At 40.3% G+C, this 12529-nt stretch overlaps 1 protein-coding gene across 1 annotated transcript in view; it reads right to left on the bottom strand.

Moving 5' to 3' along the window:
- The window catches only part of col4a3 (collagen, type IV, alpha 3), a 61373-nt gene extending 48935 nt beyond the window's left edge, over positions 1 to 12438 (bottom strand). The window contains exons 1-6 of the mRNA XM_023417501.2: positions 12148 to 12438; positions 6282 to 6338; positions 2249 to 2338; positions 1005 to 1049; positions 617 to 661; positions 104 to 166 (exon numbers count right to left, since the gene is read on the bottom strand). Coding sequence (XP_023273269.1) covers positions 104 to 166; positions 617 to 661; positions 1005 to 1049; positions 2249 to 2338; positions 6282 to 6338; positions 12148 to 12237 — 390 coding nt within the window. The 5' untranslated portion in view covers positions 12238 to 12438. The remainder of the gene's footprint in view (positions 1 to 103; positions 167 to 616; positions 662 to 1004; positions 1050 to 2248; positions 2339 to 6281; positions 6339 to 12147) is intronic.
- Between the last annotated feature and the right edge of the window lie 91 nt (positions 12439 to 12529).

Here is a 12529-nt window from a genome sequence, read left to right on the forward strand (position 1 = left end):
TTGCCTGAAGTTAAAGAAGATTGTGTCTCTGTGTTCTCTGCTTTCCATACTTCTACCACAAACCTGTCAGTCAGGATTCAAACTGAAATGCGATGATCTCTACCTTTGTCCCATTGCATCCTGGGAATCCAGATTGTCCAATTGGTCCTTCGTGCCCGGGAAGTCCCTGAGAAACAATAATAATTCATAAAATGTTCAATGCATCACACTGAAAAATATCTTCTTCTTCTAATCTAAACTTTTGTCTGTAAGTGAGTTGTACAAATCTTTGTTAAAGCGTTGAGACTAAATCTGAATATTTGATCTTGTTTCTGATGCTCTTTAAAGGACCAGTGTGATTTAGGCGATCTATTGACAAAAATACAAAAATGGAATTTAAAATAATTATGCTTTCCTTGGTGTATAATCATCTGAAACATAGTAGAAACAATAGTTTTCACTCACCTATAGATCAAACTTTTTTACAGTTCAAATACACGGAAATGATTTGACAAGATGTAACACTTTCTGATCACCACTGATATGATGTGTGTTGTATTGTAGCATAATATATAAAGGGCCTCTGGTTTAAATTCTCTTTATTGTCTGTTCACGGTTACTATGTGAATGTTCTTACCGGCAGTCCTGGAGGTCCTGGGAAACCTGGTTTCCCTGGAAGACCCTGGAGAACACAGAGAGATAGATGGTTACTGACTGATGATGTTTTCTGGTTCCTTCTTTCACCTCTGAGCCTGTTTTCAGTCAAGTTTTTAAAGGTACCAGATTTGTCAGGATGAATTCTGGCTAAATGTGTCCAACATGATGCTCAAGTCTTAGAAAATGCAGACTTGAAGAGTTAAAGAGGTTGAAAAAGAGTCAGAGACAGAATCATAGCTGGAATAAACTTTAGATTTCAAATGAGAATTGAGCATAAAAGCACCAGACTTTAACCACTGTTTCGCTGGGATATTTGATAAAGGAAGAAAATCTTAATAATTCATCATTGTCGTAATTATCAGTCGTACCCGAGAGCCTTTCAGTCCTGGACTTCCTGCTGGTCCTTGTTCACCCTGAGGACAACAAAAGAGAAAAAAATCATCATACTGAAGAATTCTGACTAAAATTCATGTGGTTTTACAAACAGCTTAAAAATGTCAGTGTAGTTGTGTTCATACAGAAGTTGAGAGCAGTCACACATCATTTTAAGACAAAAAAATGATCTTTATCCATCTTACCCCCAGACTAACGCAGGTCTAAGACAAATGTTACCATGTTAACAATCAATGACACCTGCGCTGACCAGTAGCACCCAACCGCAAAGAACAGGAAAACATGGCTCATAATTTCTGGTTTGCTTACATTGTTATGAGAAAGCAAAGAGAAGAAAAAGAGTAAAAAAGCCGTTGGATGACGTTCCTCCTTTTTTTAATATTGAAAAAAGTCTTAATTTACCAGAATTCATTGTACCACAGTCCGGCTTAAGATTTAAGACACAGTCAAAGTCTCTCTTTGTGAAAATAGTTTCTTGTAAAGTTGTGTTTTTATCAAACTACATCAATTTTTTTCTGTGTGATTTAACTAACACCCAGAAAACCTCTGTACGGTCATATATTCAAAGGTGACTGGGCCTTTGCTACCTGCAGACCTCAGGTGGGCTAACTCTGTATCTTCTTTTAAATCTCTACTTAAGACTCTCTTTTATCGCATGGCCTTTTATTGACTGTTGTTTTTATTGTATATTTTAGTTTGGATTTTATATACATTTGGATTTTATAGTTTATTTTATTTTGGATTTATTATTTGCATTTCTGTTTTTTTATTATTTCTGCACTTTTTAACTTTGTTTTGAAAGGTGCTATATAAATAGTTTTTATTATTATTATTATTATTATTATCATTGTTGTTACTATTATTCCATCACAGGACATTATCAATATATCTGGCACTTATCTTCTGAAATCATCCATCAAAACATTAAGCTCAAGTTAACATTGACATTTCTCGTTTTGTCTGGCCAACAGTCAAAAACTGTTGGGGGCCAGTAGGGGTCCAACAACAAATTTTTGGGCCCTGTAGAAGGTTAATCTGGTCTCTGACCTCTGATATGTAATCAATAAAATCTGTAAATCAAATCTAAATCCATTGTGTTTGAGCTGCAGACAAAATCAGATGTATAGTCATTCATCTGGAAATAATAATATAATAATAATAATATGTAGTAGTAATAATAATAATAATAATAATAATAAGAAGAAGAATCAGGCATTACCTTCTCTCCTAGTGGCCCCTGGTGACCCTCATTTCCAGGGTATCCAACCATTCCAGGAAGTCCATCTTCTCCACGGTAACCAGGTTCACCCTGAAAGGGACAAAAACAGATTCATCAGATCCTGGGTCAGTCCACCAGATAAACTCAGGTGAATTCAGTCAGGTGATGTCAGGTGTAGGACTGATCCTAAGTCAGTGGACCTGCTGTCCACACAGAGGCAGTAAACTCAGGTAAACTCAGGTAAGTTCAGGTGTATCAGAGATCCTGGCTGTGGTCCAGGTGCACTCAGGTGCCTGAGTGAGCAGACGACATTTCATGTTCAGCAGAGAGGAACCAGCCTTTCCTCTGATGCTGAACACACCTGAGATCACAGAGTTCACACCTGGGTGGTCTCAGAAACCACACCTGAGTCACATCAGACTGTAGCAGAGACACAAAGACTTCAGACTCCAGTGCAGCTGAATGCAGATCTGAAGACGCTCAACGTTTTACAGCAGTGCAAAGATTACGATAAAAGAAATGCTGATATAAAGATTGTGTCTGTCCAATAAAATATATTTTCTATGTTGACCACTGACTCCACTGACTGTGAACAGCAGAGACAGAAGAAACAAGCTCACATCAGCTCACCTCAGCTCACTAACATCAGGATCCTTTTTAAAAAACATAATAAATTCAGTGTCACTGAATATTAACTTACTTTAAAACTCTAAAAAGCTTCATTGTTATATGTTTAAGTTGTAATGATTAAACATGTTCACACCAGATACCAACAAAAACACTCGACCAACATTAAATGTATGAAACTGCATTAGACCCACATAACACCCCCAAATCCAGGTGGATCCACCTCAGACCCATATTAGACCCCAGTAGACCTACATTTGACCCCACTTCTCTCAGTAAGTCCTCCTTTGACCTGACTAGACCCACATTAAAAGCTGGTAGACCCACATCAGCAGATTCAGTAAACTCCAGGTTCATAATCTGAACCTGGAGTTGTAACCAACCGTTAACATCCAATAACAGATTAATATACAGTATATAAATATATACATACATACATATACAAAAAATAGTTTAAAAAAAAAATCTTTACTGATGTACATCGTATGAACAAAATTACATAACAACGGTCAATGGAAACCAAAATGATCAACAGGGTACCGTTGGCTATGACATGGAGGTCTGTGAGACCCTCCAAGGATCTGCCTCCCTAGACCATCACTGACCCACCACCAAACCGGCCATGCTGGATGATGTTACAGGCAGCATAATGTTCAGCACGGTGTCTCCAAACTCTTTCACGCCTGTCACATGTGCTCAGTGAGAACCTGCTGTCATCTGTGAAGAGAACAGGTTGCCAGTGGTGGACCTGCCAATTCTGGTGTTTTCTGGTGAATGCCAGTCGAGCTGCACAGTGCTGGGTTGTTAGCACAAGTCCCACTAGAGGCCATGGGGCCCTCATGCCACCCTCATGGAGTCTGTTTCTGACAGTTTGGTCAGAAACATGCACACCAGTAGCCTGCTGGAAATCATGTTGCAGGGCTCTGGCAGTGTTCCTCCTGTTCCTCCTCGCACAACAGAGCAGGTACTGGTCCTGCTGCTGGGTTGATGCCCTTCTACAGCCCTGTCCAGATCTCCTCATGTAACGGCCGGTCTCCTGGTCTCTCCTCCATGCTCTTGAGACTGTGCTGGGAGACACAGCAAACCTTCTTGCGACTGCACGTATGGATGTGCCATCCTGGAGGAGCTGGACTACCTGTGCAACCTGACTGGGCTGCAGGTACCGCCTCATGCTACCAGTAGTGACAAGGACACCGGCAAAACACAAAACTACAGCAATTGTCTGTGGCCACCACATGCAAAACCATTCTCTTTTTGGGGGCTGTCTCTCTCCATTGCACTTGTGCACTTGTGCTTCCTAAATGGACAGATTGATATCCCTGAGGTTTAAGTGACTTGGTGTTATACTCTGATGATTATACTTGTGATGTGTTGCCTTAGAGAGTTACCATGCATATGAAACCATACTCATTCACATACACAACTGAAAAGCTCACACACATACAAGTAAAAAGGCTTTACATACACTACTGAAAAACTTTCACTCAAACAACTAAAAAAGTATGCACTCACATACAAATCTGAAAACTCAAATAAATAATAACTGTGAACTGTGAAACCTTTACATACACTACTGAAAAGCTTTCAAACATACTACTACAATGTTCTCAATCACAGCTGAAATGCTCCCTCATAATATCGTGATCAAGCAAGAGGATTTCAGTTAAAACCAAGTGGCAACCCATCATGATGTCATTCATTGGTTTGTGAGCTGCAATTTGGCTGTCAGCATCTTGGTGTTTAGGAGCCAGCAGTAACCATATTTGGAGGAGAGGGGGGAGATAGGGAAGTGCGAGGGGTGGATCTGAGCTGAGAGCCAAGGACACTATGCAAGGCCACCTACACCAGCAACCTGACTGCATGAAGCTCTTGGCTCCACCATGCTAAGTCGCTAACAAAGTTAGCTTACATAATTCAAATGAAACCAACATGTTTGATTAAATGTGGTTGAACATCAGACCATCAGAGGAGTGAAGATGGTGGAGACAGGAAACATTTACACTGCATCCGAAAAGTGCACTTTACAATGTATAATTGATCATTGATTGGTTATCAGTGTATGATTAAGAATGAGTTAGTCCTGGATGACTGTTTACAGCTGTTGGTTGTTAACAGGAAGTGAGATCAACAACACTACAGCTTCACTACTTTTATCTACAATCACGTTTTCATTCTATTTTATTTGTCGTCTGTTCTTCCTCCAGCTGCAGCGCAGTTCCTTCCCTGTTTCCTTTTTCCTTTTATTTCACAGATTACTATCATTTCTATCCACTGTTCATCATCAATATACTGTTTCACTGACTGAACTGGAAATCACACAGTAAAATCACATATTTATTTTTATTTGTGAATAACAAATCACTTATCATTGATGAGACTGAGCAGTGGGGCAGATGCAGGGTAAATGCTTGTCTCTGATTGGCTGCTCCTCTCAGATCATATGTGTCATGGACCTGTGCAGTGACAGCTGGTCTCCACTGGAAGGCAGCAGACTGTAACCAGACTGATCCAGGGTCAGGGAGCTCTGACACATGTTCTCCTTGGTCCAAGTTTTGCCTCTCAGGGTTCACATCCTGCTAAGATCTGATTGGCGGAGGTTGTAACTGCAGACATGACTCAGTAAAGGACAGATACCTCATACCTTCATGTCTCATGTCTCTGTTAAAACTAAAAGTGACCAGAGTGTTAGCGTCATAATGATATTTATGACACTTATTAACATGCTTGCAGTGTGCATATTTTTGTCATCAAACTACCCTTAATTTGAGAAGCACAGTGACTCATTTCAAAATAATGTGCCAGATGAATATAAATATATGAATGCATGAAATATCATTCATATATTCTCACATGACTGTAGCTGCTCCAGGGAACATTGATTTGATGTTTATTGGTTTCTGACTGAAAATCTGAAAGACATGTTATGACACTGAGACAGTCTGATAGTCCTGGATCAGGACTTATCATTTGTTAAACTGATTATAACTGATTATAAACTGATGTTAAACTGATTATAGCACCTGATCAGCTCTCAGGTAGTAAACATTCATCTAATTTGATACCAACACAAATAGCTGTTTGTTCTGACTGAACTCACCTGAGGCTTAAAGCAGGTGAACATCAATTTATATCATCCACTTGCTGCACAGTTTGGTTTCTACCTGTTGCCCTTTATAACAACTTGATTGTGAATAAATAAACACAGCAGAAAACATCTTGGACTTCATTATATTGTCCCTGAGAATTTTGTGTTTGCTTTTAATTTAATGTATAAAGTTTAATTGTTTTTATAAAGTAAAAAAAAACTAAAACACAGCCCTGGAAAACAGCAGCTGAATGAATCGGACTGAAGCACTTCAGCTCTGACATCATCATAACACCTGTCCCACCTGATCCTCTCACTCACCTTTTGACCTTTGACTCCATCACAGTGACACAACGACTTCCCGTTGCAGTGACACGCCTGGAGAGACAAGAAGAAGAAGAAGTGTAAGAGGGCTCCATCATTCTGACTGCACACACACACACACACACACACACACACACACACACACACACATACATATCTCAATAAAACACACATAATAATAATAATATAATACAATGAATTGTTAAAATGCAGAAAACTATAGAGTGACAAAGTCAAATCAGGACCAGTGTCAGTCCAGGTCCTGAACTGATCCAACTCTATAGAAGTGACTAAAGCAGCTGTTGACTGAGTCTGAGCAATAAGACACGTCTATTTGTGACTTCCTCCTGAACAGCCAACTCTCAACTCATCACATGACTGATCAGAGAATCAATAACCAATCAGAGATATAGATCAAACCTTTACCTGGTACATGCTTAACAAATCATTATCAGTCTATATTGTGGTTTATTCTTCTTCTTCTTTGAGAAAAAAAGTCTCTGTGCTGCATCATGGAAGATCTTCTCTGACATTTCACTGACTTTTGAAGACAAAACTAGTTTTTATTGTGAACTTCCTGAATCAAAGTGAAGGATTTTTACTTTTATCAGTTTAACAAACTTTGGTCCAGGTCCTGATTCTCTCCTGTCTCTTCAGGTCTGCTAGGATCCTGTTCTACTACTGGTCTCTGGTGTGTCAATATGTCTGATACCTGAACTCTGAACATCATCATCATCATCATCATCATCATCATGTCTGTCAATCCCATCAGTAAGACAGAACCTGAGCTTAAACCCAGACCCATGTTGGATCCTGTAACGGCGGTCGAGACTGAACTTAAACTCAGGTTTAGACTGTGTTGTTGTTCAACATGTTTCCTCATGATGTCTTTATCTGTCAGACATATTTCTGAAGAGTTTAACCCAAACATCTCCATGTATCCTGCAGGTGTAACAGTGCTCTTCCTGAGATAAAGTGAGCCAGCAGACAGTCAGACAGACAGGCTGATGAAGGTCTGATGTCGTCTTATCTTCATTCCTGTCTCACATCCCACAGGACACCGGGAGCAGGAGATGCCTCGACATGTCCTGCAGCATGACATCGTTTTAAATGTTCCACATTCAGTCTGAGGGTTCAGAAGGTTCAGAGAGAGAGGAGCTGACTTACAGAATCTAAGACCACAGATGTGGTCCCCAAAGCTGTCCATACAGACATCAAACATTTATTCCTCTGTTTGTTCTTTTATCAGGAGAATTCAGGTCAGACTGAAACTCTACATGACTTCTGTCTCTGCAACGTTCAAACGATCCAGACCCAGGAAACAGACAAACTCACACATATGAAAGACAGGAATCACACCAATATGTTCCGATCTGTGGAAGTCTGATTTAAAATAAGTGCAGTCTATAGCTACTTGGCTATACTTACCTATGAAATCATGTCGTACCCGCTTAATTAATCATGTAATTATGACAAATTGATCGCAAGAACTTTGTCACAAGCAAGTGCTATGTAAATAAAATGTCTTATTATTATCATCATCATTAATTTATAACCTGACTCACTTTTTTCTTATATTAACCATTGCTGCCTAAACACAAATAGTACTTATTATTTACTGCCGCCGGTTCTTATCAGTTTATCACACGTTAGCCTCTTTACTAGTAGCAGTAGCAACGTTTTAACCCCAACCTAACCCTGAACAACGCAGCATTGGTTTTGAAGTGACGCTAACAAAGATGTGAACAAAGTAAAAAAGTGCATTTAGCGAGTATTTAGCCAGTGTTTGACGTACATACATTTGGGCTCCCATTCATTGTATTGACCCCGGCTTCACATTTATTATTATCCAACTATCAGCAATGATCCAACACACATTTTACACCTTCGCTCTGCCAGAGCTGAATTACAAACCTTAAAGCTTTAGCTATAGGCAAAACAAGCTAGCTAGCAACTGAAGGAAACATGCTAACCTATTATTCAACAGTTTAAAACACGTTAATCTATGAACCTAATGAAAACTACCACAGTTAGCAGCCAACAGTGACTTGCGTACATTTAAAGGATAATGTAACTTACATTCTTCAGAGTTTAAATCATTCAACCTGCAGCATGTGATGTGAAAACCAATAGCAGCTCAAAACACTGTCGTCCACAAACTAGCCTACCATTTGAACGTCAACATGATCTGTAAGAGTCTGAACAGAACCGTGAAACAGTCACATTTACATTTCACACAAAACATATCTTCTGTTACAATTTAGTTTTATAGAAACGTAAGATTTAGGCCTTTCACATGCACATGATATGTGTAAACTGTAACTGCGCTCTTTGCTGGTCCATGTTAAATCATGAAATACACAACACAACATAACAAAACAAAACAGAACAAATACTTTCGTAAATAGAAGCGAAACTTGTGTTTTTCCTCTTCGCTGTTAATATGTTGAACTCTGTGTCTCAGGAGGCAGATTCAGTGAATCAGCTGTGTTTTCCTTCAACACTTGGTTTCTGCAGATCCATCGAGTTAAATGAAATTTAAGACTTTTTAAAACCACATAGAATAAGATTTTCCACCTGTTTCACTATCACTGTGGCCCTTACCCTGCAGTACATAACAACAATTCCTAATGAAATAATGAATTTAATTAATGAATCATGGACCCAGATAAGTGCCAGGAAATGAATGGATGGGTTCATCAATTAAGAATGATTCATTCATTTAAGTTTGTCCTGCCACTGTGAGCTGATGGTCTTTGTCCTGTAGCAGCAGCAGCAGAGACAGAGTTGGACTGAAAATAGCAGTATAGTCAGTGTTATAGTGACTATATTGACTCAACAGTGATGACTGTAGCTGCTAATATTGTTAGCACACAGCTTACGCTATAAGCTTTCACTATGTTAGTCTAAACAAGCTAACATCAGCCTAAACAAGCTAACATAGCCTCTGTGAACATTGTGTGTGGAGTGTTGCTACAATAGATGTCAGCTGTCATAGTTCACATGTCACATGACCATGTTGACGACATGTTGTTGATATAGAGTGAACAACTGAAACTCACTCAGCCTGAACTCTGTGTACAGATCTGATGTCTGTCTCTCAGCTGTTTCCTGCTCTGACACAATTTACATACTGACTTCTAGTCATCTAGAACTTCTTCCTGATGATCCGCATCAAATACAAAATGTCTCCATAAACCAGTCTTGGTGAAGTAGGCTATGTGTGTCTTTATTTCCGTCAAGTCATGGTGGACCTGTTGCTGCACCTGCACTTGCTGGTGCTTTACCACATGTTGGTGTTGTTTACTGTGTCTGCCTCCTTCTTCTCTTCCAGTTTGTTCTCAGACTAGTAGGGTTATTATTCTGCAATTGTCAGCCCCAGAAGAATTACATCTCAATTGCCTACAACATTTACGGAACCTTCAGTACCTACAGTTCTGTACAAAAACAAGTTCCGTCACATTTTTAGAATGTTGGCGTCAACTTGTTCCTGAAGTATCAGTTCTGGTAACATCCCTAATATCAACATTACTGCCGACAGTAGCAACGCACAATACACTTTGCTTCATCACGTTCTACATGTTTGGGGTGTGGCTGAGGGTGGTGACTGCTTTGTTGTGACATCACAAAGTTCCAGAAGTCCTGACGGCTGGTTTTAAAGTGCAGTTTCTGAATACAGGCTGTGTGCATTTCTTTGAGGTCTGAGCGCTTTGATACTTTCACAATATTAATGAAGAACCTAGACCTGATCTATAATCAAACAGCACATGGACATCTACCTTTATACTATATGGACCTCTAACAGCTCCAACGACTTTTACAAGGGAGTGTGATGTTTTTTAAGACTTAAGAACTGCAGATCCCCTAATAAAACAGAAACTCATCATCTATCTGCTCCATAAATCAGAGCAAAGAGTGTCAGACCCCTGAGACAGAAGGAGAAGATATAATGCGAAGAGGAAATCACTGATCATCTGTGCTTCAGAGATTATGAATGTTTGAGATGTGTCAGTAAAAGTCTGTGAGCTTCTGTGAATCAAACCAGTAAACTTCATGTGTTCTGTCAGTCAGAGAGACGTTCATCTGATCTGAGTTCAGTTTGTCTATCACCGCTGTGTGTGTGTGTGTGTGTGTGTGTGTGTGTGTGTATTTGGGTCAGTAATAACAGCAGCTCAGGACAAAAGGCTGAAACAGAAAACAGACGAACTAAGACAACAGACAGAGAGCAGACTGTCTGACTGCAGCAGTGGAGGAAGTTTCACTGTGAAATGTCCAAGTTCAAGTTCTGTAAATCAGATCTCAGTAAAACTACAAGAGTATTATCAATGAAATGTATGTAAAATATCACAAGTAAAAGTATTCATTATATCCATATTATGTACAATGTTAAAGGAGTCTAATAACTGAATATGTGAGGCTACATCAATACAACAATACAATGTAAATTGTTTCCAGTAAGGAACATGCTATGAGGTGAAATGCAATAGAAGTATAAAGTAAATAGTCCAGTAGGTCCAAACTGTACTTGAGTAAATGTACGTAGTTATTTCCCAGCACTGATCCACAGGAGACACAGGTTTTATTTCCTGTCTCACATTCTTTCTACATTTTCTTATTTCCGCAGTAAAGAGCAGAAGATGTTTGGATCAACATGTACTGAGCATACTCAGTAGTCTACAGAGAGGAGGGAGGGTGGGGAGGAAAGGTGAGGTCGGACTGAGACACACCGTCTTCACACTATTTTCAGAGTGAGGACAGAGTGAGGACAGAGTGAGGACAGAATGAGGATAAAATGGAAAGATAGTGTGAAGATAGGGTGTGTCTCAATCTGACCTCACCTTTCCTCCCACCCTTATTTTAAGGCAACGAAACCTCAATTTAAACATAAACATCAGGTTCAGTCAATTCAGCCAGGCAATGTGTTTCCAGGTGTTTCCAGGTGTTGCATATGTGAAAGCAGTAGTATAAAGCCTTTAGTGGAGCTGTATGAAGGCTGATAAATGTCCTCAGGTGATGTCACCTGAGTCAGCAATGGTCGCGTCTGAAGTCACAAGTTTGAAAAGTTACCTCTGTCTGCAACTGAGCTCAGCTCATAAACACGACAATCTGTTTCCATCCATCACACATGAGTCCACAACTCACCTGGTCACAAAACACACTTCACCTGCTCACAACATTACCCATGATTCACAGCAACATGGACACACTGACATCACAGAAAAGAACATCTACGACAAGTAGTAACAATAACACTAATAATAATAATAATAAGCTTCAGCAGATGTAGCCAATGTGTATATGAACTGATGATGATGATGATGATGATGATGATGATGACACTGTCAGGCCTTTCAGAGGCACAGTCACAGTTTCTAAATTTGCTGTTAAAAACCCAATAAAACAGATCAAACACTGAATTCACACATTCTGTTACCATGACAACACACACACACACACACACACACACACACACACACACACACACACATGTAGAACACCAATCACATAAAACACCAATCACACTTCACTTCTGCAATAATGAATCGATATTGATGGAGGATCTCAGCAGCTCAGCTCTTCACACTTCACAAACCTCTTTACTGATTCATGTGGAGTCCTCAAACATTTTGACAATAAAAGTCCGTCTCAGCTGAAGTCTCTTCACATCTTCAATAAAAACTGGATTTCCTCCAGGTGAAGAGTCAGATCTGTGCAGTGCAGTCTCTCATTATTCTATTAAACCTCTGTTAACCCTTTTGTGTTTGTGTGTAGGCCTGTGTGTGTGTGTGTGTGTGTGTGTGTGTGTGTGTGTGTGTGTGTGTGTGTGTGTGTGTGTGTGGCGGCTCGGGGTGTGCTCACTCACCCTCTCGGCATGTCCCGGAGCGGCGGAACAGCAGAGCAGCAGAACCAGCAGCGGGATAATCCTCCGTCTCGGGCCGCTCGAAGCCTCCATACATACGGACACACTGCCGCGGACTCCCCGCTAATCAAACTGACTCCAGGATGAACTCAGAACGGCTCGGCTCCGCTCGGCTCGGATCGGGGTGGACTCCACTCCTCGGTTCGGCACAGTTCGGCTCGGTTCGGTTCAGTCCACAGGGGGTCGGGGCAGCGGATCCTGTCCGTACACAGCAACCTGCTGAAGGATGGAGAGACAGTCTGCTGACAGAGTCAAACCCGCGACATCCAGGACAGGGACTTCTGGCCTTGCCCTACAAAATAAAAGCCTGCAAACACAGATCTGA

This window comes from Seriola lalandi, unplaced genomic scaffold (genome assembly GCF_002814215.2).
Source record: "Seriola lalandi dorsalis isolate HSWRI2012SDOR001 ecotype SW California unplaced genomic scaffold, Sedor1 jcf7180002054575, whole genome shotgun sequence".
NCBI lineage: Eukaryota > Metazoa > Chordata > Actinopteri > Carangiformes > Carangidae > Seriola > Seriola lalandi.